At 41.2% G+C, this 21,274-nt stretch overlaps 1 protein-coding gene across 2 annotated transcripts in view; it reads left to right on the forward strand.

The window, feature by feature from the left end:
• LOC128974830 (ephrin type-A receptor 6) overlaps window positions 1-21,274 on the forward strand; it is a 604,268-nt gene that overhangs the window by 506,758 nt on the left and 76,236 nt on the right. For both annotated transcript variants that reach the window (XM_054391568.1, XM_054391575.1), the window contains one exon: window positions 16,551-16,612. In XM_054391568.1, coding sequence (XP_054247543.1) covers window positions 16,551-16,612 — 62 coding nt within the window. The remainder of the gene's footprint in view (window positions 1-16,550; window positions 16,613-21,274) is intronic.

Raw genomic sequence — 21,274 nt, forward strand, 5'->3', positions numbered from 1 at the left:
TTAATACAGAGAATGGTATGCACCCTTTGTTCTTTTGTATCAAAACTTACTGCACTAAACGACCTTTTTTCTGAGTGTTGCTTTACCAAGGAACAAAGACACCCACGGCAACAATGCTCCAAGAAGGTACTTAAGCAGTGATATCCTTGTTATCACGGCAGACTCTGGCTGTTAGAACAGCAATAAGCAGGCAAAATCAAACGCCCTTTGCGGTCTTGATACTGTCTCTTGAGACTTAGCCTCTCATTAAAAGTGAGAGGTCTGCAGTTTGGGTATTTTGTATATTGGTTCCAGAAGGAAGCACACTAGTTTGCTGCCTTGGAGAGCACAGTGACCCCACTCCATCTGAGATGCTGGCCTCATATTGTCAGCAGCTTTCATAAGTCTAACAGAAGTACTAAACATTCAATAAATTTACTGAACTCTAACCTAATTGCTTCACATATAACAAGGGTGAAAGATTTCAGTGAATTTAACTACATGGAAGGCTTAAAATATCTGCATTATTCTGCTATTAGGATCAGTAAGAACAAAGATAATGAGATTACTTTTATTTATCAAAACCTTTAACTTAAGCTAAGTGGTAGATTTACTTCAAAATAGTCAGAAAATGCATTCCTTTTCGGGTTTTGGTTTTGTTGTTTTGGTTTTTTTTACTATGTTTCCCCACAGACATTTTAAGTGAAACATAGAACTAAACTGGAAAGTCTGCTATAAATAAATACCCAGAAAATAGTTTGTCAGGGCAGTGTAGCTATTGGTTTCCTTTGTTCCTTTTCTACTTGTCACTCAATAGCTGGAAGGAGCGTATGACTTTTACCATTGCACTGACAGCTTGTGTTCAGTTTTGTATGTTTTGGTGTCTTGCACTGTGCAGCAGTTCACTTAAGTAGAAGGTATGGCCATTTAGCCAACTTAGAAATTAATTTACACTGCTGACATGGTGCATTACATCTTTCTGCATAAACAGATTGCCTCAAATATAGGTGGCTTTTAATCCTAGGCATATTTATGGTAATCCAATTGTGGTTATTCTTGATAGTCACATCAAAAATCTTTCACTACTACACAGCCATTTGACTAAAAGCAAAGCTTGCAGCAGGCCTCCATATATCTATCCTACATTTTTGCAAAAACAAGCCCATTTTCAGACAATTGCTTTTTTTATATTTATGTGACTATCGTTTATGCCACACATTACTTAGTTTCTAGGTATCCCACCTGATAATAGTACAAATTCCCATGAGTTATATTAAGAAAAATCTCTTCATTAAAAGAGTGGTCAGACAGTGAAATAGGTTGCCCAGGGAGGTGGTGGAGTCACAGTCCCTGGAGATTGTCAAGATATGTGTGGACATGGCACTTCAGGACATGATTTAATGACCAAGGTGCCGTTAGGTCAATGGTTGGACTTGATGATCTTAGAGGTCTTTTCCAACCAAAACAATCCTATGATTCTCTGACTTAGCTGACGGAGGTCTATTAATGACAGATGGATTCACATAAGCTATAAGTACTTTTGCTCAAGTTATACCCTTGTGTATATTAAGTAGAATTCTTAAACCATTTAACAGTTTAGACTCCTCATCGTTCACAATGGCACAAGCTGTGGTAGCTTACCCCTACCTTCCTACTTACATATACACACACACACACAAACATACATCTATTACACACATGTAAAAACCCAAGTAACTAAATTGCTACTGCTACATCTATTTCTTTACAGTCCAGCTCTTCCAAACTAAGCACAGTGTTGTTTGCCCCATTTTCGGGAAGTTCTTAGCTTCCTACTTTTACTGTTTATTGGCAGCTTCTGATTTCAGTCACATGTAAAGGATTTGTTATATCAATGTGTATTCATACTGCCCGAGAAGATGCAGACAAAAATGTATAGTATGCCTCAGCCTTTGCAGAGCGTCAGACAGATCACTAAGCTTGCTGAGTTGGAAAGGAAAGGAGGAAAGCAAATACATTTCCTACTGTCTTCTTCAAATAAACTCCTTTCCTGAGTTTTTCTGTTGGCCGGAACAACTAGAGATGGGGTGAGACTATTGAGAAACTATAGAAGAGTTTCATTTAAGTGAACCCCCACCAGACATCCTTCATACTGTTCAGCTTGTCAGCATTATTCTTTCCATGCATGCCTTTCTATGAACATCAGTGCTGAGATTTGCTTGTGCATCCTCTGATCTCCCCATGTTGTCAGTATCTGCATCAACACCCCCTATTCTATTCACAAAGCATCTCTCGAAGCTTCAAGAAGACTATCTTGATGAGACTTTTTAAATGAAATATGAGCATCATTTGTTTCCTACTACTTATTTTACATTTTAGGAAAATTGAAGTAAAGGTCATGGCTTGAACAAGTCCATGTAAACATATAAAAACATATTATATGCAGACAATGAGGATGCAGTTATTTCCAGAAACCCAGAAGAGACACAGGACAGGTTGCTCTTTGCTGTCGTAGACTAGGAAATAACAGGACTCCTCCTCCACATAAGGCACATTATACAATGGATAGATATTCCCTTTTCAGTGTTTTACCCCCTGGTTGTCTGTGAACGTTTATCTAACATGCATTGTAACATTCACATTTATTTCAGGGAAATTCTCAAAACCTCACACATAGCTGTAAAATACTAAACCAGATGATTATCAGTTTTCTTTTCCCCCAAATTAATATTTTATTACAATTTCCAAGTGCACCAGAGTGAGCCCATTATTCTTGACATTGTATAAGATGACAACTGAAAGTAAATGGTATTAAATCTTATGAACAAAATTACTTGACATAATTACTTAACATGAACCATCAAGGAACAATTGTTCATACTGAAACTCAACTATAACTATAGTACTCCAAAAATGAGAAAAATAATTTCTACTTCTTTTTTTTTCAGTTAATGCATTTTTCTCTACTCTGAATTCCAGTATCTGAACTACTGTATTTGTTTTAAAATTACAGTTACTAAAGCTTTCCCAATGACTAGCAAATTGATTCTTTTAATATGCATAGGATATCCGAGCCAAGTGACTATTTCAGTTTGTTCTTTCCAGCCTCAGTGCTATTTCCCTGACACACCTACCCTATAAACCCTACACCTAATACATAATGGTGTGCATTTACTGAGAAGTTCAAATGTAGCAGAGAGTACTTCAGAACCAAAATATGAATGAGCACTAATATGAATAGTGTGATAAGCTTTTTTTTTTTGCTGGTCCATTAAGATTTTGCTTGAAGAGTAGAACTGGGATCAAGCTCTGAGTATAGAATATGATAAAAGGAGGTCTTCACCTCCTTTCTAAAGGTGGTAGTCATTTCCTTCACACTTGCTAAGTAGCTCAGATAGTCATCACAAACAATTCCAAACACTTTAGCCCTAAAAGTTCAGAAAACTTTATTTCCTTTAGTGGTCATTTTCACATATTATACACTGCTATTCCATATTTTTAAAAATCTGGTTATAGAAAATATATTGTTCAAGCGTGTGAATTGCAGCAAGTCTCTGTTCACTGCTAACAGAAGCAGAAAGATTGAAAGAGGAGAGCCGGGGAAGCCTCCACAAAGAAATGTATTTGTAAATAGAATCATAGAATCAGTCAGGGTTGGAAGGGACAACAAGGATCACCTAGTTCCAACCCCCTGCCATGGGCACGGACACTTCACACTACATCAGGCTGGCCAGAGCCTCATCCAGCCTGGCCTTAAACACCTCCAGGGATGGGGCCCCAACCACCTCCCTGGACAACCCATTCCAGGCTCTCACCACTCTCATGGGGAAGAACTTCTTCCTCACGTCCAGCCTGAATCTCCCCACTTCCAGCTTTATTCCATTCCCCCTAGTCCTATCACTACCTGATAACCTAAAAAGTCCCTCCCCAGCTTTCTTGTAGGCCCCCTTCAGATATTGAAAGCCACAATAAGGTCACCTGGGAGCCTTCTCTTCTCCAGACTGAACAGCCCCAACTCTTTCAGTCTGTCCTCATAGGAGAGGTGCTCCAGCCCTCTGATCATCCTGGTGGCCCTTCTCTGGACACGTTCCGGCATGTCCATATCCCTCTTGTAATAGGGGCTCCAGAACTGGACACAGTACTCCAGGTGGGGTCTCACCAGAGATGAGTAGAGGGGGAGAATGACCTCCCTTGACCTGCTGGCCACACTACTCTTGATGCAGCCCAGGATCTGGTTGGCTTTCTGGGCTGCAAGTGCACATTGACAGCTCATGTTGAGCTTCTCATCCACCAGCACCCCCAAGTCCCTCTCCTCAGGGCTGCTTTCTAGCCAGTCACTGCCCAGCCTGTATTTGTGCTTGGGATTGCCTCGACCCAGATGCAGGACCCTGCACTTGGTCTTGTTGAACCTCATGAGGTTGGCTTGTGCTCACCTCTCCAGCCTGTCAAGGTCCCTCTGGATGCCATCCCTTCCCTCCAGCGTGTCTGCTGCACCACACAGCTTGGTGTCATCAGCAAACTTGCTGAGGGTGCACTCAATGCCACTGTCCATGTCACCAGCAAAGATGTTGAACAAGACTGGTCCCAGGACTGAGCCCTGAGGGACTCTGCTTGTCACTGGCCTCCACTGGGACATGGAGCCATTGACAGCCACTCTTTGGGTGCAGCCATCAAGCCAGTTCTTTATCCATCTTGTGGTCCACCCATCAAACCCATGTGTCACCAGTTTGGAGACCAGGATGTGGTGCGGGACAGTGTTGAAGGCTTTGCTCAGGTCCAGGTAAATGACATCAGTTGCTCTCCCCTCATCTATTAATGTTGTGACCTTGTCATAGAAGGCCACCAGGTTTGTCAGGCAGGATTTGCCCTTGGTGAAGCCATGCTGCTTGTACCCAATCACCTCTTCACTATTCTTCTGTCTCAGTAGTGCCTCCAGGAGGATCTGCTCCATGATCTTACCAGGCACAGAGGTGAGATACACACAGTTAATCTTTGTTTCAGGATGAAAGGGGAGAAAAAAATCTGAACTCTCTTTTTAGCCTAGTAGTAAAGCATTGGATGTGAAAACAAATTCAAAATTGTTCTAGTTTTTGTAAGGTGGGGGACAGAGGGCATAGCTAACTTGAATGATATTAAGGGAGTTTGGTCTCTCTTGGGTATGAACTCAGTGTATGTCTTAGAAATTCAGTTTGCTGGAGTTTAATTTCTCAGGGCCTGATACTGTGCATGAGAAATAATCTGCCGAACTCTGTATTTTACACACTGCTATTTTACAAGCCCATTTAGGTGCCTTATACAGTTGGTGAAGACTACACACTACACAATTATGAACTGATTTAAATAATCTGTTTGTGTTATGTAGTTATGAAAGATTGACTCCTTCCCTTGAAATGCCTTTTTCTTTTCAGAAAAAAATCTAGGTATTGCTGCCTCTCTGGATATCTCTACAGTTACAGGAATTATGGGAGATGAATGGTTTTGCTTTTCTTCCTCATGTATCAATGAGTTTCCATAGTTTTCTTATTTCTTCAGCATCTGTGTATTTGTCTAAAAATTTCTGCATCTGAAGTTTTCTGTTTCACTTGTCTTCATTGTAACACTTGGCTTTTGTTCTTGATCAAAGTCAGACTTAAAGGGAGAAACTTGAGAATGTGTGCCTCCATTTCCTGAAGGTACAAAATCGCAAAGAGAAATAAGACAAAACCCGATGAGACTGTAAAATTGTCACAATGTTAGGTGCAATGCATCCTTATTTGTTGAACCTCTTGTCACAACCCCATATCCCAAGCCAACCCTGGGCTGCAGGGGTCGTGCTAAGATTCAAAAATTTCCATTGGAATAAATTCAGGTGAATCAACACCAAATGGCTGATGAGTTAGGTTTGTTAGATCCAATGAAAACTCTCAGTCACCTGCACCTTAAGGACTGACTCATGATGGTTTTGTTTTCTTAATTTTGGGCTTAGCAACTTACACATTACAACCAAAGCTTCGGGAGAACTGATATGTGGCCTCCCCTGCATCTTAAAATGAGAAATGATGCCTTTCTTGTTTGTAGAAAGAAGCAAGATGCACATAAGCAGTGAAGGAAGAGGTGGTGGCTCATAAGCTTTGTATTAGCTCAGAAGTTTCAAGTTATGTAGACCAAAGCGAAATAGAGGCAAAATGTGTGTGCTCAATGGAAAAAATGGAAAAAATGCATAAAGCATACTTTAAAGTGCAAGACATGTCCGCATCTTGTGAAAATCATAATCACGCCCAGTAATGAATAATAAAAAAATGCCTTGACATTTCAGAGTAGGATTAAAATAACACCTTCACCATGTCATTATACTTATGAAAGCATAAAAAACAGGTTTACGGTAACCTTATGTATGTAATTCTTTTTCAGCTCATTTTTAAATCTCTGTTGTAGCTTACAGCTTTTAAATACAACACACATAGGATAATGGGTACACTCACAATGAAAATTAAATAAATTCTGTTTCTTACATCCCATAAGTACTTGTTATGTATCATGGCATACTGAATATTGCTGAAGTGCCAAATCTCCTGATACATGGACTTAATTTTTTTAAAATTCATTTACATGCTCTAGGCTCAACAGCGCAAGTGATCCTTGATGCAGTTAGTCCGTAGATTAATTCTGAACCAAAGAACATCCCTTGCTCTTTCCACAAGAGAATGTAAAGTGGTATGAACATTGAATATGTTAAGAGTAACTTAAGGGTGAAATGTCATTAGATTAAGCAAAACATGCTGAAATTCAGTTAACGGGGGAAAAAAAAGTAATATGAATTGGTTTGGTAAATCTCTCAAACTGAATCTGAACAGAATTTGTTAATTTTGATGGATTATTTTTCTATTGTTCTTTACTCAAGTGCTAAAATGAAGGTGCTAGAATCTTTAGGGTTATAAGCCAAATAAATTGCAAGCAATATAAATCTTATGCCATAATCTGCTCAATTATGGTTTTTTTTTTCCTCCCTGGAAATAATTAAAATAAAAGTGAGTGGTGATTTTTTTGTGGCTGGTAAATAACAAACAATAAAAACCTATTCTTGCAGAGACACATTCCTCCTCCTTCTTATACACTTGTAAAGCCTGTCTTTAATGCTTGGATTTCTTGGTTTAAAATGGGATGGCATAACTTAGTATTTGATATAGGATGGTAAAAAATTCAATCCTTTAGCTCTGCTTGTTGTTCTCACTCATAATTATGTCATCTCTTAAAACCTCTTTCAAATCAGTATAAGGTGGTCCTATTAGGCATGGAAATGACAGAATGGTTCCAGAGTACATGAGCAAGGTTTTGATGAAAACATGAGCTGTTGTAATGATCTGTGGAAGCTGTTGGCACACTGCCCTCTGAGGATCAGGGGAACATGAAGACAGTGTGAAGTCCTCTTTGTGAACACTTCCTGCAGATCCAGTGCTTCCCACAGCTTTTTCTTGCTGGCTCAGGTCTTGGGTTTTGTAGTACCTTGGCCAAGTCACTTCATCTCATTTTCTTTTTTCACCACATATAACATGATTTTATCTGGTTTTAGGTGAGTATTTGAAAAAATAGTATAAAGCTCTTAAATCAGTTGCATTAGTTGTACTTAAAACAATTCATGCAGCAGCTTTCAGAACTGGTCTACAAACATACCAGGTCTTGTTCCACTTCATGTGTACTTCAGAATTCTAATAAGCCATCTTGTCCTAAAGGGGAAGGTATTTCTTTCTTATTTCTGCTTATAAATATAAACATTCTGCTCATGCAAACATAAGCAGCAGGAATAAACTGGAACTTTCTTCATCCATATTGTGTTTATAATGCTGATAAATATGTTGAAAGAGATATATAGGTAACCCACCCAACAAATGTAAACTTGAAGGAAAAGAATTTTATTTTCAAAGATATATGGCTGGAAAGTATAATTGCAGGGGGGAGAAAAGTATCAAAGTTTGGGCTATGGGAAGTGGTTCTCCTATTTGAGATATATGAAATTATTTGAACTGGTGTGAGATCTGAGCCCTGGGTATTTCAGTGAGGAACAGAGAGTTTTACTGTGGATGCTTTGCATGCTATTGGAGTGCTGAAAGGCCCAGTGCTACCTAAAGGAGAGCCTGTGCTTTTTGCTCTGTTAGTCTTTTCCATGCAGTTTTAGCAGGAGGTAAGTCAGTGTTGAACCAAATGCAAAACATGGCTTTGGAGTGAAAAAATGCCTGACAAGGAGGTGATTTTCTGAGACACAAAGTGATGGAGCAGTATTTTCTTACATGAACTAGAAAAAAGATTCTGATCTTTGCTGTTTTAAGTGGAACGTTAAGTATCCCATGTTTATGTTAACAAATCTATTCTCCTTAATGGGTATTAAAGATTTCATTATAAGTAAAGACTGTAGAAATGAACATGTACTAACTGTATTCTTTCTGGAGGATTAATCTTGCATAAACATTTCATTATAGCAGGCTTTGCTGAATTATTTTAAATGATAAAAGGAGGCAATAAGCTTAATATTTTGTCATGGATATGACACTTCAAATTCTCCTTCCTCAGTTAATTACCTATTATAAAAATCTTGTATCATGGAAAAAATAAAGAGAACTGAAAATACATATGAGGTGAGTTTTGAATATAACTGGCATTTTACATTATTCTTTAATGTATGAGTTTCTGTTTTTTTGTATTTCTGTTTAATAATAAAAAAATCAAGCAGATTGATCCACACAAAATACAAAATTGCAACATGCTCTGAGATGGCATGACATCAATACAGTTTGTCATTTAGGCTAGTTTTATTTGAATGGCATTGCAGTACTTCATTGCAGTTCTTCACTGCAGTGAAGAATATTCTCAGGGAAGAAAACCCATGTCAAAACCACTCAGCCTCTTGTCATAGGGTAGTAGTTGCACCAAAACAATTAGTAGCCCCCAAATCTTCTACACTTTCATTTAACTTTTGAGTAATGGAATTGATATCCTTTTCCTGCATCATGCCAAGCACTGCAACTGCTCTTGCATGTTCAGTCTGGCTTTCTGAGATGGTAGGAGTCTGAAATGGATATGCCAAAACCAGAGTTACTTCATGTGCAAGGAGGTAAACCTGCTTTAGCCTATATATGGGGTGGGAATATTTATGGGTTCACAAAACATGAAAAACTGTGAATGTGGCTATGGTGTCAGCATATGTCATGTATAAATATGATTATAATTTAATATTGTTATTTCAAGTATGTGGTAAAATGCTAAATCTGTTGCACTTAAGTGCTGCAAATGCTAAATGTTATATAGCTGGGGTGTAAAATCTGTAATTGGGATTAAAACCTATTGCCTCAGAATTCCTCTATTTGAAAAATCTTTTTTCTCACAGTGCTCACTACTGCAGCACTGCTAGGTATCTAAAATTGTTTTAAGAATTATTTGACTAATTCAATCATTGAATCCATCTTCAAATCTTTTTGTATTTTGTCCTTCCTCAATTCAAACATGAAGTTGTGTACTCTCCTCCAGCAGCATCTGCACTTTTAGGCTCCTAGATGCTCTTGACTCCTGTCTTTTATTTCATGTTCTCAGCCCAAGCACACAATTTCCACAGCATCTTGTATCCATGCCTTCTCTTATGCAGATCCTGGCTGTAAAATTAACCTGATTCTTCTTCAAATACTTCTTCAGTGCCTGTGTTTGTATCTGTGTGAAAACACCTGGTCAAGTCTTTAAACTGGAGTTTGAGTGTCCACCCATCTGGTGGACCCATGCCACAGAGTGGGCTCATCATTGGCTGCAAGAGTGTCTTTTGCTACATGCTCTCTTGCCTGTACCAAATTTCCTGGGGTTATGTGTGAGCTCTCACAGGTACTCACATAGCAGGCCCACAGAGCACTGGAATAGCTGTGTCTGCTGCAGCCTATGTCATCCTGCTGAGCCCTGAATTCTTTCCCAACCCCCATCTGTATCCCCCTTCCACTCCTGTTTGTCCTTAAACCTGTTTCTTCAAGTAGAGTTGTCCATGTTTTGCATGTGTAAATAATCATAAACACAGGAAATTAATCCAATGCCTTCCAGAATTGCATTAACCTAACCCATGATAAAATAATCAGATTGCTTCTCCATCTCAGAGACTTCTCTGCCCACACCTAACCACTTACTTGTTCCTGTCCTTGTTTTGAGGATGAAGAATTCATCTCTCTTAGTACTATGACAGCAACATGGATTTTCATAACATAAATTAAAGCCCTTTTTCTTTGTCTAGAGGCAAACATCACATTAGTGTAGAAATCTTAAAAGTCAATTTTATAGTTCTCTTGAAAACCAAAAGCAGTATTCTGTGTTTGTACGTAGTTGAACACAGACTTTAATCTTTTCTGGACTCCAACCATCAACCTAACACCACCACAGTCATTAACCATGTCCCAAAGTGCCGTGTCCACATGCTGTGTAAAGACAAATGCTACTTATTTTGATGTATTTACCGGATTATGCTATTCCTGTGCTATGAAGTAGAAGAACTGGAGATCTGTTAATTAATATAATTTCAAGGGATTAAATGGACACATCGAGCAGTTTTAAAATGCATAAACATTATCCAGTGACAAATAGTGAAATCTCTTTTTTAAATCCACAGATAGATGTACATAAATACATTTCATAGCTATTTTAGACTAGAAGTTCATACAGTTAATCTGAGTAAAAGAAAGCACAGATTCTTGGAGTTTTTATGGAGGAGGAAATATTTTGTGAGACAACATAGAAGAATAGAAAATTATTCTTTTTTCGAAAATAATTTGTGTTGAAGAATCACAGAATCACAGAATTAGCCAGGTTGGAAAAGACCTTCAAGATCACCAAGTCCAACCTATCACCCAACACCATCTAATCAACTAAACCATGGCACTAAGTGCCTAATCCAGTCTGATTTTAAACAGCTCCAGGGACGGTGACTCCACCTCCTCCCTGGGCAGCCCATTCCAAAGGCCAATCACTCTTTCTGTGAAGAATTTCTTCATAACATCCAGCCTCAACCTTCTGTCGTGAAGGCATCACATGCCCAGAATTATGCCTCCAGATACCAGCTAAATTGTCCCAACATGTTCTGGGAATTCCCCCTTCCGCCCTCCTTTCAGGAGGGGAAGACAAAAGGTTCAGGCATCAGCCTGTCTCCTAAGGGAATAAACAACTGCAGACACCCATCTCAATGGGATGCCTATGCTCTGTCCATCTAAGGGCATAATTCTAGCTTCACCTTTCTATAGGTGGAAGCAGGTTGTTGACAAGTGTGCCCATTGGCTAAGTCCAACCTCGAGTGTCTATAAATATTGCTCCATTTGTCTGCCACGTTGCTCTCTCCTTTTGCTTTCACTCATCATGCAACTAGAATCAAGAATCATAGAATCAAGAAGGCTGGAAGAGACCTCAAAGATCGAGTCCAACCTGTCACCCTAAACTTCATGACTATCTAAACCATGGCACCAAGTGCCACATCCAATCCCCTCTTGAACACCTCCAGGGATGGTGACTCCACCACCTCCCTGGGCAGCACATTCCAATGGCCAACCACTCTCTCTGTGAAGAACTTTCTCCTCACCTCCAGCCTAAACCTCCCCTGGCGCAGCTTGAGACTGTGTCCTCTTGTTCTGGTGCTGGTTGCCTGGGAGAAGAGACCAAACCCCTCCTGGCTACAACCTCCCTTCAGGTAGTTGTAGACAGCAATGAGGTCACCCCTGAGCCTCCTCTTCTCCAGGCTAAACAGTCCCAGCTCCCTCAGCTTCTCCTCATAGGGCTTGTGCTCAAGGCCTCTTACCAGCCTCGTTGCCCTTCTCTGGACATGCTCCAGCAATTCAACATCTTTCCTAAACTGAGGGGCCCAGAACTGGACACAGTACTCAAGGTGTGTCCTAACCAGTGCTGTGTACAGGGGTACAATGACCTCCCTGCTCCTGCTGACCACACTATTCCTGATGCAGGCCAGGATGCCATTGGCTCTCTTGGCCACCTGGGCACACTGCTGGCTCATGTTCAGCCTACTGTCAATCAGTACCCCCAGGTCCCTTTCCACCTGGCTGCTCTCCAGCCACTCTGACCCCAGCCTGTAGCTCTGCATGGGGTTGTTGTGGCCAAAGTGCAGCACCCGGCACTTGGATTTGTTGAATGCCATCATGTTGGACTCTGCCCTTCTGTCCAGCCTGTCAAGGTCCCTCTGCAGAGCCCTTCTACCTTCTAACAGATCAACACCTGCTCCCAGCTTGGTGTCATCTGCAAATTTACTGATGATTGACTCAATCCCCTCATCCAGATCATCAATAAAGATATTGAACAGGATGGGGCCCAGCACTGATCCCTGGGGGACACCACTAGTGACAGGCTGCCAGCTGGATGTGGCACCATTCACCACCACTCTCTGGGCTCGGCCCTCCAGCCAGTTCCTAACCCAGCGCAGAGTGCTGCTGTCCAAGCCACAGGCTGACAGCTTGGCCAGGAGTTTGCTGTGGGGGACAGTGTCACAGGCCTTGCTGAAGTCCAGGTAGACTACATCCACAGCCTTTCCACGTCCCATGTCCACGGCTGGTTACCTGATCATAGAAGGAGATCAGGTTGGTGAGGCAGGACCTGCCCTTCCTAAATCCATGTTGGCTGGGCCTGATTCCTTGGCCATCATTCAGGTGCACAGTGATTGCCCCCAAGACAATCTGCTCCATGATTTTCCCTGGCACTGAGGTCAGGCTGACAGACCTGTAGTTCCCAGGTTCTTCTGTCCGTCTCTTCTTGTGGATGGGCGTCACATTGGCCAGTTTCCAGTCTTCTGGGACCTCTCCAGTGAGCCAGGACTGGTGGAAAATGATGGAGAGAGGCTTGGCCAGCTCATCTGCCAGCTCTTTCAGCACCCTAGGATGAATCCCATCAGGTCCCATGGACTTGTGAATATCCAAGTGACTCAAGAAGTCTCGCACTAATTCCACATGGATTTCAGGAGTACAACACTGCTCCTTGACCCCATCAACCAGCTCAGGAGGCCAGTTATCCTGAAGTCCTCCTGCCTTACTGTTGAAAATGGAGGCAAAGAAGGTATTTAGAATCTCAGCCTTCTCCTCATCCTTAGTTACAATGTTACCCTCCACATCCAATAAAGAGTGGAGGCTCCTCTTGTCCCTCTTTTTAGCATTAATATTTATATAAATATAAATTTATAAAAATGCTTTTTGTTGTCCTTCACAGAAGCGGCCAGTTTAATTTCTAACTCTGCTTTTGCCTCTCTAGTTTTTCTTCTACATGATCTAGCAACATCCTTAAACATATCACTAGTTGCCTTCCCCCCTTTCCAAAGGTGATAAACCCTCTTTTTTTCCCTTAAATCCTTCAGGAGCTGCTTGCTCATCCAGGCCGGTCGTCTTCCCCACCAGCTCATCTTACGGCATGTGGGAACTGCCAGTTCCTGTGCCTTTAAGAGCTCCTGTTTGAAGTAGGTCCAACCATCCTGGACCCCTTTCCTCTTAAGGGCTGTTACCCAGGGAACTTTCCGAATAAGTTGCCTGAACAACCTGAAGTTTGCGCTCCGAAAGTCCAAAGTGAGGGTTCTGTTACTGCTCCTCCCTATCTCCCTGCATATTGAAAACTCCACTATCCCATGGTCACTGCACCCTAGACAGCCTCCAACCATCACATCTCCCACCAGCCCTTCTCTATTTGAGAACAGCAGATCAAGCAGAGCCTTACCCCTGGTAGGTTCACCTAAGAGCTGCATCAGGAAGTTGTCATCCATGCACTCTAGGAACCTTCTGGACTGTCTCCTCTCTGCTGAATTAAGTTCCCAGCAGATGTCTGGTAGGTTAAAGTCCCCCACAAGGACAAGGTCTGATGATCTTGAGACAGCTTCCAGCTGCTTATAGAATATCTCATCGGCCTCCTCATCCTGGTTGGGTGGTCTATAACAGACTCCAACCAGGATGTCAGTTTTGTGCGGCCTCCCTCTGATTTTAACCCACAAGCATTCAACCCTTTCATCTGCAACCTCAAGTTCTGAGGCATCAAAGGATTCCCTAATATACAGGACCACCCCTCCTCCTCTTCTCCCTTGCCTGTCTCTCCTAAAGAGCTTATAACCCCCCAGTGCGGTACTCCAATTGTGAGAATCGTCCCACCATGTTTCTGTGATGGCAACTACATTATATTTCTCCTGGTGAACCAAGAGTTCCAGTTCATCTTGTTTGTTGCCCATACTGCGTGCATTGGTGTACATGCACTTCAGCTGGGCTGCTGATTACACCAGTTTGTGTGGTCCTCCCTCCTCTCCAGGGAGACTGGTTTCCTCACCCACCCCATTCAGACCTAGTTTAAAGCCCTCCCAATGAGTCCTGCCAACTCCAGTGCCAGCACCCTCTTACCCTTTCTAGATAAATTCAACCCAATGAATCTAAGGAGCATAAAAGATGTATCAACAGCCTATGAATTCTAAAGAATCTTACAAAATAGCTTCTGGAAAACATAGGGTGCAAAAAATTATTAACAGGAAACTAGGGCTACTGTTTTGAAGCTCAGTAGCTACACTTGTGGTTTCCTTTGAATGCAAATCTTCCATAAAGGTGTTTTAGTTGTTGATTTACCCAGAATGAGAAAATTCTCCGTAACTTATGCCTGACCAAATATACCATCCCTATTTATCACAAGACACTGCTGTCTGCAACAATTTAGAAATTACTACTTACTTGATAGAGTTCTGCGTATTGTTAAGATGGTCTAGAATCAGGCTACTGTTTTGTGGGTTTATTTCTCTAGGTTTTAGAATATTCCTTTCATATGGAAATGTCAGCCCCCTGATGGTAAACAAATGGTAAAGGAATGGGATCTAGGTCATTCATGTGCTTCAAACTAAAGAGACTAAGCTATACAACTAGTCATCCTTAGGAAGGTGAAATACAGAAATCATGAATGTTTAAAATGCTGTGATCTCTGAGAGCTTTAAAGTAACGTATCATTTAAGCTTGTAATGCAAAACCAGGGTGTAACCAATGGATGTAGACTAGTATAATTTGACTGGCTGGCAGATGCAAATCTGCAGCTGAGACTATACACACAACTGATAAAAAGAAGCTGATAATTCTTCACATTTCAGAAAAGTTATCCAAAAGACTGTTAAGGCACCTGAGATTTTTCACACAGGAAGAGAACTACTACTGGGTGAACATTATGAAACACTGTTTTATTCATTGAGGACCTAAACATGGGGGTGAATAGAAAGAACCCTAAATTTTGCTAGAAGAAAGGAGAGAATATTTTGGGGAAGGCCAGAAAGACTAGACTAAGCTATGTGAATGAGTGCCACTGGGGGATCTGTAATCCAAGACTGGGACAGAGAAACGACTTACTCTCAAGTTCAAGGTTAGCTAGCTGTAATAGCCCAGGAGAAATAATTGGCTGTGGCTCACTGTATATCATGAACAGTTTAATAAACACTTCCACTATTAACCAAACTGAACAGAGAGCTATCTTGTACCAAAACTGACAATTTTGCTGGAACATTCATAATGCCCTTCTACACTTTCTCACCCTGAACACTGTTTTTGTTTCTTGTCCCCTCATTCAAATAAATACAAACATAATTTCAGAAGCAGAGGGGGAAAAAATGTCATGAAAGGGGTTTACTTTGGATTTAAAAAATATTGTAACATCTAGTGTTGTACTAAGCAAGTGAAACTGGCAGACCCACGGTGTCACCACTTGGCATACCTCCAGCTTCCCAAAACCCCCAAAAGAGACAGAAATTCTCAGGGAACTAAAAGTATGCCAATTTAAAACTTTTTACCTCCTTCTCAGTTTTACTAACTTGCTTATTCTTTATATTAGTTTTGCATCTATTAGTTTTTTAAAAACTTCTTTTGTATAGCCTGATCAGCATGATAACTGGGCCCTTCTTATCAAACAGTTCTAGAGTGGCAGTTTGTTCCTGGGTTTCAGCAGTGAAATGGTATCTAGTTAAGTGCCCAGTTTAAAAGTTTGCCTTCAGATTTGGATATTCTTTTAAGAAATAAATATTACCTGTTATTCTACTCCAATCCTACTCTGGAACCATACTGTGCTAGTTGAGTGAAGCCAAAGCTTTCAGTATATGATTACTATAGTATATTTTAAGTATATGTGTGTATATGTAATATAGGTACAAACATTAATTCAGAGTTTTGATGGATTACGCACACCTAATAAAAACATTCCATCCTGGAGATCTTTTTTTCTGACATCCCTTTCCATCTGTCTACTTGTATGCCCCTAATTCATTGATGTATTTTCTTGAACATGGCTTATCAATTTTTAATTTTTTTTTACTTTGCTTGACTATATTCCAAAATGTTACACAGAAAGAGCTGATTTTTGAAATAGAAGGCTCTTCTTTAATCCTTTTTAAGCAGAGAATACAATGTAGCAGATGATGCACAGTCATCTAATCCACTACAAAAAAAAAAGTAGAAAAAAATTCTTAGAGAACACCACAGGAAACTGGTTTTGTGATATAAAGTAGGATTTTGAAAGTACGTTAATAATAATCTGTGCTTAACAGCTGGAATTATAAAAGTCCCATAATATATATAATCCTAATGTGTTCCTTTGCTGTTTTGCAGGCAGACCAGTAATGATTGTAGTTGAATACATGGAGAATGGATCCCTTGACTCCTTTCTGCGGGTGAGGTGCCATTTTATGATGACATTTGAATAAGACACCATTCTGGCTTCAGATTTTAAATCATTTATCATAAAATAATTTCTACATGTTATTAATGGATTTTTAGTGAAGAATAGAAGCATTTTCCCCAGGGTACATTTCCAATGTACAGTGATACATTAGAGGATAGCTGGTAAAAAAGAAGATTTAAATTTAAGAATATAATTGATTTCTTCTACAAAAGTAGTTTCCATATCTAGCAGAATATATTTCAAATAGTATTTTTGTGGAGGTAAAAGAAATTGAAGCACAAATGTCTAGCAGTTAATTTTTCTCAGACACCTTCAGAAATAGTTTATTGGTTTTTTGGTTGATGAACTGTAGAACAGGCTCATTAATTGGCTTATAACTATTCATGATTACTTGCATTTAACAAAATTAATTAGAAAACAATTTGTGGGTGACATGTCCTGGCATTAATTAACCCCTAGAAGTCACTAATGAACATTAGAGAAGGGCTACAGAAAGCATTAATATGTTGACACAATTGTATTTAATTTCTCTTAGAAAAGCAGAAGGAAAGGATGACCCTCCCTATGCTAAACTTATCCTAAAATAATCTCTTTTAAAAAACACTTCTGGAAATGCTCTGGAGGCCCACTGACTTAAGATCTTCCACAAATAATTTGTTTGTCAGGTATTTAAAGTGCATCTAAAAAAGTATACCTCAGCTTTTACTAGTGTGCTGCCTTGCCATTGCCCACTTGCAGAATGTTAAAGATGGGTCTGTAGGCAGGGTTGTGGCAGGGGGTAAGGAGATTATGGGTTTGTGAAGTTCCTTGAAAGGGTATCCCAAGTGCAAAGGAAAGGTGTTCAACAAGGAGCTGTGGAAATATTTGCACAAAAATTAAGATGATGGTGATTCAAGGATGCTTTGGTAGTGGGAAGAAGGAACTGCTAGAAGAGTGCATAAGCAGGAGGGGGAAAAGCAGCCAACACTTTAGAAAGAAGACTTTGATCAGAGAAATGAAGTTATATAAAGAATAATTGCTTGATAGCATTTTGAGAAAAGAGACAGCTACAAGAAAAGAACATGGGGTACAGAGATTAATACCCTAGAAGCGCATAAAAGCCATTATCTTAGATAACTCTAGACATTGTTTCTGCCTTCCTTTTGTTTTTCATTACACCATAGTATTTTTTCTCCAACATTTCTTGTCGTATTCACTGGCTCTCCCAAATAATTATTTTCTTTTCCTTTGTCAAGATACATGACAGATATCTGCTGTGTTTTCAGAAACACTCCAGCACCACAGTTTCTGGTCAGAATTTGTTGATCTCTCAAAATCAAGTTGTTTTTCTGGAAAGTTTGATATCACCAAGTTCTTCTTAGAAACTGGGTAGGTTTTGAAAATTCACCCCCTTTGCCTTTCTGGCTCATCTGTCAATCCATCTGCAGCAGACACTGATTTGAGTACCTGGGGCTCTCCTCGTCTGTAATTTTTCACTAGTGCTCCAGGAAGGCTAGCCTGGTCCTGAATTTGCTCTGTGTGTGTACATCTATGTGTGTGTAGAATTTCAAAAAGAATGAAACCAAATGCTGAAATAATTCATGTGGCAGAATTACCTTTCTCTAAATCGGTCTAGTACAATATCTATATTCCAATAATTCTTCACATACAGTTATTAATTAGAAGTTACTAGTTATTAGGAAAAAACTGATATCAGCAAAATTATGATGTTATTGTGAAGTGATACTTCTCACATTGCATCAGATACAATTTTAAGCAAAACTGCTGGAAGGAAATGTGAGCTAATCATTTCTGCAACTGTTTTCCATGTATGTTATTTTACAGTTTCAATTCGCATTTCAGATACAGTTTATTTTTCTAAAATGATTTTTTAAAGGACTGTAAATAATATTCAGCATCCCAAAGCACTGTAGATGTATCATCAGCATTTCTGTTAATAATTAGCAGAACAAGTGGCTGCAAAGTAAGCTATTTAAGAGGGAATGCAGATGCTTCATTAATAATAGTTGTTTCCTGCTATAAGTCTACCCTTTTAAAGAAAGGTTTGTGATCATGAAAAGAAGCAGAGAGGGTTTATCTTTAGCAATCCTAATGAAAGCTGTTCAGTGAATATAAGTTCTTGTGTGGTGGGATTTGGAAGGGCCTACAAGATATCCTGTCTTTCTTATTATTTAAAGGAAGCACTGCTATAGTGCAAAGTGTTTTTACGGGGGGAGGGGGGGGAGGGAGGGAATCTTTTTCTCACCATAAGAATTATTTAGCCCCAAACTGCAACCTGCAAAAATTAACCAGCATATCCCTCCAACCTGTCCTTGTCCAAAAACCTACCAAAATGGATCAGTCTTAAAATTTCAAAGTGAGACTGTGGTGAGAACCATGTTAAGGTGTTCCAGAAGAAAGAATCCTCATGGAAGACATTTGCCATCACCCTCCTCACAGCCTTGGTAGGATGTTAGCTTTTATGCCACTACAAGTTGTACCACAAATCACAAGGTCCAAGTAAAACTCCCCTTCACACCTGACCCTAAAAAAATTTTTAACAAACAGTTTGCTACTGCTATAGATTTGATATGTCTGTTCTCTGAGCATGGCCATGACTAAGTAAACCACATGGATATTGAACCATATTGATATTGATCTTGCAGTCTTCATATGTGACATAAATGCACTCCTATTGCTGTGGGAAGGTAGAGATGAGTGCCACATTGCATTCAAGCCCATGCAACAGTTCAGAGGGTGATACGGTATCTGGGTGATACCCAGATCTGAATCCCAGTCTCACTCTGTTCATCACTTTTTTCCACAGTCTTGTCCATCAGATGACTGTAATAATTTCTGCAAAAGTCCTTTGCCCTGAGGTTGGTCTGTTCACCCCAACACACATTCCTCTGCTTATTCCACTCTCTAAGTAGATGCCTCAGACTTATGAAGCTATCAAGAGTCATCTACTGTTTTCACAGTTCCATTTAATATGTCATTCTTGGATAAAATAATTTGAATTTAGCATCACATAGACAGCAACAGGGTGATTAAACACCTAGGTGGCTTAATGGGGTTGCTGCTTCTTGGGTTCAGTTGCACAGAATGACACCTGAAGTGCTGGCTGTGATCTTCACTCATTCTTCTTGTGCATCACTCAACAGCGTGTGCTGGTTTGGGGCCAGACACAGATCGTCTCTTGCCCCGATAGGGACAAAAGAATGAGACTCACACAAACGGATTGGAGAGTGATGGAAAGTTTAAATGGAAAAGCAATTGGTGAAGCTACAGAGAACTACAAGCTACAAAGCATAGTGACAAAAGAGTATCCCAGAGCGTACAGAACCCCTCACAGTATTCCCAAAGCTTCCCAATCCTTCCCTTCTTCCCACCTGAGGGTAAACCCAAACCCCCCAGGGCTCTTTCTTCCCCCTCCCACTGCTAGGCAAGTCTCAGGCTGGCCAGGTCTGAGACTGCCCCCCCCTCCATTCTCCTCCTGGCATTAGGCCTAGACAGGCCTAAGAGGCCTTGAGGATACTCCCCCGGCATTACCCGATAAGAGAGGACATCTCCCGTGGGAGCAGAGAGGGAAGAAAGAGGAAGAGAATGACTTTGCAGATGGCCTTATAGGGTGCAGGATTTATGGGTAGAAATACGTCGTTTCCTGTGTCCACCCCTGTGGGTGGGCACCCAGGACACCAGAGGTGTATCTCATGCGGCAGTGGCAGGGGGCACCCAGCCTAAACTGCCACATTCCACCCCTTATTTCATACCCATAATTCCTGCACCCAAAACATATCATCAAATCAGAAACAACTTTCAGATGACATGTCTGGCAAAGTCCACCCCTCCATCTGGGCGTCCTTCCAAAGAGTTTCTCCCTCGGGCTCAGGTAACAGTTCAGTCCAGCTATTCTCCCTCATCCTGTGGAACCTCCCAGCGACGCAGAGTTCATTCTTCTGCACGGTGAACTCTTCATGGATCCGATGGAGCATCCTGGCCACCTGGAAACAACCTCATAACTTCTCAATCAAACATTTCTCCATCCACTCAAGCGGCATGTTTCCACCCCTCGGGGCAATCGAGTCTGAGCAATCAGGCTCCTCAACTCGACTCCTTCCACCCCTTGCAGGCAACAGCACGCTGAGACTTTCCAAAGCTGCACGGACCTTTCCCAAGCCCAGTGCTGACCGCTTCCAGCCGCGGCCCGAGGCTAATACGGATGCACACCACGCACAGGCACACCGCTCCCCCTGAGCGTACGCATGCCAAGGCATGGAGGCATCCGGCTACACAGCCCTCCCCCGGAGAGGGAGTGGCTGCACTGCAACCCACCGAGAAGAGAGGCGGAGCCAGGTGCTAGGCGCCATTTTCGGAGCGCGTCCGAAAATCAGGGGAGAGATAACAGCGAGAGCCGCCGTCACCTCTACAGCCGCGGTACAGATCAAAACCGCCGCCACCCCTCGGGCCACAAGAGAGGCTTTTCCAGCCAAAGCTATACTCGCTCCCTGGGTCCTCGGAAGCAGCTTTTGAACTGGAGCCACCGCCCGCCTTCTTGAGTTGCGGGAGCCACCGCTCACCGCCCCGCTGCGGCTAGCCCCCACCGCCGCGGGACAAGCCGACCCTGGTCTGCTTCCGACTGTCCCTCCCCCTTAATCGGCTCCGCGCCGCT

This window comes from Indicator indicator, chromosome 1 (assembly GCF_027791375.1).
Source record: "Indicator indicator isolate 239-I01 chromosome 1, UM_Iind_1.1, whole genome shotgun sequence".
Lineage (NCBI taxonomy): Eukaryota > Metazoa > Chordata > Aves > Piciformes > Indicatoridae > Indicator > Indicator indicator.